Source organism: Nansenia antarctica (assembly GCF_963989245.1).
Source record: "Nansenia antarctica genome assembly, chromosome: 3".
NCBI lineage: Eukaryota > Metazoa > Chordata > Actinopteri > Argentiniformes > Microstomatidae > Nansenia > Nansenia antarctica.
This window is the reverse complement of record NC_137688.1, coordinates 10830991-10836990: the sequence shown is the minus strand read 5'-3', so window position 1 is coordinate 10836990 and position 6000 is coordinate 10830991. Positions and strand designations below refer to the sequence as shown.

General features: G+C 42.3%; 1 protein-coding gene across 1 annotated transcript; it reads right to left on the bottom strand.

Moving 5' to 3' along the window:
- Nucleotides 1-3361: 3361 nt before the first annotated feature.
- sowahd (sosondowah ankyrin repeat domain family d) lies at nt 3362-5317 on the bottom strand. Its single transcript, XM_080527872.1, has one exon. It carries the CDS (start codon nt 4873-4875, stop codon nt 3811-3813), a length of 1065 nt encoding a protein of 354 aa, XP_080383998.1. The 5' UTR covers nt 4876-5317; the 3' UTR covers nt 3362-3810.
- Nucleotides 5318-6000: the final 683 nt, after the last annotated feature.

Below are 6000 nucleotides of genomic sequence, written 5' to 3'. Positions count from 1 at the left end.
AGTGGAGGGGAGGGGGGTCGAATGTAGTCAGAAAGCCAGACCGCGTGTTAGCTTAGCTGGTGGCTACCTGTGCAAACGCCCAGTCGAGGACGGAGGCCGGCGACGGCCAGCGAAGGACAAGGCCAAGCGCTAGTAAAGCTAGTAGTAAACCCTGCGAACGCCTATTTAGAGGGAGGAGGCCCCGCTCACAAATAAAACTACCAGACACAGCGCTAGTCATGTTAGCCGTCAGGCCCACCTGCCGCTTGAAAGTACCGACAATGGGGGGAGAGAGGGGAAGGAGGTAGTTACCGACTAAAAAACGGACAAAGGTTCGTCGTGGTGGTCGTTAACCAAGCAAGCAGCTAATAATACGGATGGAGAAGGAGAGAGAGGAGGTGGGGGGAAGAAACGATCTTACCGTCAGTGATTCAGGTATCTGCAATAAGTTGGTGGAGTGCTGTGGTAGGTGCGTGTTAATCTCTCGGTGTGTTTGGTCAGAAAGAACGTCTCTACTAAGGGGGTGCCATTTTATACAGGTGAGATGCCTGCTGGGTAATTAGAAAATTGATTTCAGCTGTGTGGGCCATGGCTGTCGCGCGTGATATCCTCTGGGGGCGGGCCCTCGCTGACGTCAGAGTTTTATCTTTTGGGGAGATGTCACACTCTGGTGGGTAAAATTGGTAGTGACAGTGCAATCCCGTAAAAACGTGTAGGAGGTCCAGTTTGGAACCAAGTCAGAGGTGTAACTGAATGAAGACACGGGGTAACAAACTTTATGTGGGTAGAAAATTCAACCGATGTCCTGTTAAAAGGGAGAAGTTTTTTTGTAAAGATTTGGAAGGAAAATTAAGGGCTAGTTTTGGGAGTGTTCTGAGGGAAGGTGAGTTGAATTACTTCTAGTTAGTCAGGAGGGGACCAGGCTTGTTAAAATCAAAGATACCAGTAAGGTCGGGTCCCGGTAAGGTCGTAATCGAATATGGCCCAAGTATAGTATGGGAAATGTGCTGATTAGCAGGGGGGGGGGGGGGGGGGGGGGGGGGGGGGGGAAAAGAAAAGGGGGGGGGGGGGGGGGGTTGCAGAGAGTTGCAGAGAGTGGTACTGGGTTGAGTCGGTTCTGGCTCTGTGTTATGTGATGGTAGTATCTATTGGAGGGGTGGGTAAAGTAAGAGACTGGGGTGGTAACTAATGGGGTACCGTCTATGGGGTTAATGGGAGATCTAGAAGGTTAGTTCTTATTGAAGAACCGTAAAAATAGCTGATCAATTATGGGGGGTCTAGAAGACTGTTAGTGACACGGAGAACCCTGTACCAAGGGTAGGCCATACGAGGTTTAAGGAGAGTACTCAGAAAGGGTCATCACTTGTGATAAGAAAATCTTAAGTGATTGTAGGACCCATCATCATTTGTAACCTCGGTATTGGCCAATACCTTGTGGGAGGGACTCGTAGTCATCCGGGGTCAACAGTGATACTAATATAAAGGATAAGGGTAATAATAGTAATGATAATAATGATAATAAAAGGAAGGATAATGAAATTGTACTGATACTAAAAATGATAAAACTCGTGATAATAAGTGAGGCTGATATGGAAGGAGATAAAAATAGCTGATTGTAGTAATGAAGGTAATAATGGTAATAAGATGATTGGGGTAGTAGTGATGAGAATAAAAATGATAAGGATAATAATGGAGATAGCAAGGATAATACTAAAGAAAATCTTAAGGTTGATATGGACAACGAACCCAAAAACTAAGTAGTGGAGATGAGACTAAAGATGAAGAAGAAAATGTTATACTAATGAGGAAAAAGATAGTAATGTTGGTGGTGATGAAAATATAGATATAAATGGCTAGGGTAATGGGAGTGGGGGTACTGGTAGTCTAGATGGTGTATGGAAAGACTAAATAAAGGGAAAATCATATTGATGGTCCTAATATTATTCCTCAGGGACAATGCTTGTAAATTTGGTGGTGCTGAGGGTAATGTTAGTTCTAAAACTATCTATCTATCTAAAACTATCTATCTGCTAGACTCACCCTGGTCAAAATGACAATTCTACCCATGTTTGATTACGGTGACGCCATCTACGACCTGCCAACAAAACTCTGTTAATTGGCCATCCTTACACACTCGTGAAATACACTTTACAAAACTCTGTTAATTGGCCATCCTTACACACTCGTGAAATACACTTTACAAAACTCTGTTAATTGGCCATCCTCCTTACACACTCGTGAAATACACTTTACTAAACTCCTTGGTCTGTCTTCCCCCTATCTGTGTAGTCGGCTGCAACATGCAACCGCTGCTTACAATAGTTTTTTTTAAATATTATTTTTGTTTCTTTTTATTATTATTACTCGATGTTTTCAGTTTTAAAGCGTCTTTGAGTGTCAAGAAAAGCGCTATATAAGTCTAATGTATTATTATTATTATTATTATTATTACAATACCCCTTCCGCAAACCTCATCCTGCTCCAAATCCCCATATCACAGTCCGTAAAAGGTCAATCATCATTTCAGTCTGCCGCGCCCACAGACTGGAATAAACTACAAAAACACTTTGAAGGTCAAACTCACCTCCAAATCAGCCTTCAAGAACTCACTCATGGACACTTTGAACGACAAGTACCTGTACTGTAGCAATGACAATAAAGACCATTCATTCATTCATTCAAGTGCAATTGTCTCTAAACTAGGACCTGTCCCCTGCTCGCCTGCTGTTGATTGTTTGTTGGTCTGATTTGTCCTTATAACTGTTCTTCTTCTCTGCTGTTTTGTCTTGTCATGTTTTAACTTTTGTATCTCTTTTACCCCCTCAAAAGGATATGCCTTTTGCCAGTTCGGCATTACCTGGTTAAATAAATAAATAATAAAATAATGATATCGGCAGGAATTCTATAGAAAGGATTTAGTGTTTCGATGTGGTATTTCCTGTTAACCACCAGTAGGGGGAGCATTGTGCCCTATTTGTATGGATAAACCATGTAAAGACTTAAAGCTGTAGAAGATTTGATAATGTTACTATATATAATATATATATATATATATAATACTTTGATAATGCTCTATTTTGGTAATACAGTATTAGACACAAGCCAGAGATGCTGTGATTAATGACTAAACAAGGGTTTCAAGAGGCCTACTGAGGATGGTCTGCAAAATCACAAACATGCTTTCCCTCAACATTTAGTTTGTACACTTATGGTAGATGAGGAAGTTACAACATGTATGTTTTTTGCATTGCAAATCATTAGACATGCTTTGTTTGTGTTTGTTTTAGTATGTCCTACAGTCACTGAGGAAAGGATGTCATTGTTTTTTTTATTTACTTATTGCTTATTCAATTACTTTAATTTCAGTTGGTCAGACAGTGTACTTTCAAAAATATCTTAGGTTTTACACTACATCATCAATAAAACATCTAGTTACAATAATACAGAGAGTAAATCAATGAATAAAGGCCTGAATTTAGGCTAATGAAATGAAGAATAGCCAACACACACAATTTAAATGTGAAGAAAGACGTGATTGTTTTGTACAGACACAATTGCGTAAACATTAACATTCTATGAAAATGTAAGTAGCCTAGCTGGTTATCGTAGTTCTGTGCATACCCAGTGCATTAAAAAACATTTCCAAATGGATCAAAAATATACATCTGTGTTCATCTTACTTTCATATAGAATTTTACGCAGCTTGCATATTACGCAGCTTACAGTAGTTCTGTGCGTAACCCATGAAATAATGTTTCTAATGTTCATACAGTAGCCTATGCACAATGAAGACCTTGTTTTCGTGTGAAAACAAAAAATGTGTCTTGACATTCAGCTTTTGTTGCCAAAAAATGAAAACGAGGAGGACAACAACTTTTTAAAGGATCCAAAACGCCAACTGCCACCTCCCCGAGTCCGATTAAATGTGTCCAGCTCGTCTTCGCCCTCATCATCAACTTCATATGTCGGCAGATGTGTAACGGCACACTGACCCACACCTGCATGCTCGTCGTCCCAAGTGCCGAGAAGCTCCTTCATCTCCTCTGGGGCGTTTCCCTTCAGATATTGCCATGCTCTCCTTCCATTGTAGTCCATGGCATCGACATTGGCACTGAATGCACCAACTAGAGCTTTAGCCACCATGTATTGACTATGCATAGCAGCTACGTGAAGTGGGGTGAGCCCCCCACTGCCTTTCAGGTTCACGTTCACTGGAATTTCTTCCATTTCAGCGTGCCTCAGCACTTTGATCAGTGTCTCATCCTGGCCACTTTTAGCTAACCAGTGGAGTGCCGTGTAACCACTGACAAAATCCTTTCTAGTTAAAAGACTGGGATCTTCTGACAGAAAGTCCACGATGGTGTCATAATTTCCATCCACAACAGACAACATCCACGCGTGTTCCATGGGGTACAGAGCCCAAACTGTGCTGCCATCTGGGGCGTCCTGTCCACCCTCCCGTGGGGATGCGCCGGAACTCTTCGAAGACAGGACACTTCCAAACCCACTGGATGAGGAGTTATTCCAAAACAATTCCTTTAGATACTTTCTACGCATGGCGGGCGTGAGCGAGCCTCTCTCGGGCGCTTCTGTCGGTTTCTGAGACGCGCTGTTGGTGTCGCCTCCCTCTTGCCTCTGCAGCCTCGACCTGCGCGTCGAAGCAAAAAGCGTCCCAGGCAATGCCCAGACACCAGATCTGGATAAAAGCTCCGTGCAGTTGGTCGGACATGGTCCAGTTCCCTTGGCATAGGTGTCTTCTCCGTTATTCTGTGCTGCTGGTTCCGACTCAGATTGGCTTCTCTCGTGTCGAGGCAGCGCTGCGCGTTCGTCTAGCAGGGGCTTGACATGTGTCGGGTGGGCTTCCACTCTCTGCTCACAACTTGCGATCTCATACATGTTGCTTTACGTTCGGCAACTTTTACTCGTTTCCTTCATTTAGATAGGTCCCGTGGAATTCACTGGTGGTGACACATTTTCTCCTAATCATTCAACTTCTAGGCTCTTTTTTGTTTTTGCAAGTTAAGATGTCTACTAGTTCTCCTTCCTCTTTTATGACAATACTCACATGACATTCTGACACACAATAGTTTCACAACAATGTCAATCAGGTGCACTACATTATGTCAATCAGGTGCACCACATTATACAAACATGCGGAATAAAAAAAAGAATGCTGCCCTTTGCAAAGTCCATTCCAAACTCTTCTGCTCTCACCTGCAGTGTGACAGTGGAGCTCATGCCCACGCTCCCTCCCTTCTGCTAAGCCTGATATACTCTCCAACTGTCTAACCCTGAAGCTATGGTGACATGGCTTCAACAAATAAGTCAACCAAAATCGACCAACCGTCTACCCATTTGTTGTGTTAAAAGTAACTGTGCGGGGTTCCTCTCCCAAGGCAGTTCCGATTGTCTCCCTCCACAACCCCCCCGCCAACTTCAGTAACTGATACAAAGTTCAGTTCCAATCCCTATGATGACTAAACACACAGTAAGGAAACACTTCCAACACGTGACCTCTTATCGGCGGACCGATGAGAGACGGAAGTAAAACTAAAGAATACTTTTACAGCCAGTCACCATGCCAACTCACTCCCACTTCATCACTTATTAATGAACAGGATAAGCTGTATCAGAGTATATAGGTTTCTGCTAAACTCTGGCTATATCCTGGAAGACTGTATGGACCACATCTTTATAACTTATACCATATCCAACCATTTATCGTTGTCTTCTGTACCAATGTGTGCAGAATAGTTCAAATGTCCAAAATAGTGATCGAAAATTATTAATTCAAATTAAAGAACTTTATTCAAGAGACAATTTAAATAACAAGACAAAAACTGGGTGAAAAAAGATTTTAAAAGCAATAGATCCAAGTCCAATCTCAATCGCAATAGTCCATCTCTGGAGGCATGTCGATGGTCATCATCAACTCCATCAATCATTTGAAGGAAGTCATCCAGAAGTTCTGAAAGAAAAATAAATAAATTCAAGTTGACAATACACCAAAATCAACATTTG

Excerpts from the sequence above, each read along its gene's own strand:
- sowahd (XM_080527872.1), bottom strand. The coding sequence starts at position 4,875 with ATGTATGAGATCGCAAGTTGTGAGCAGAGAGTGGAAGCCCACCCGACA.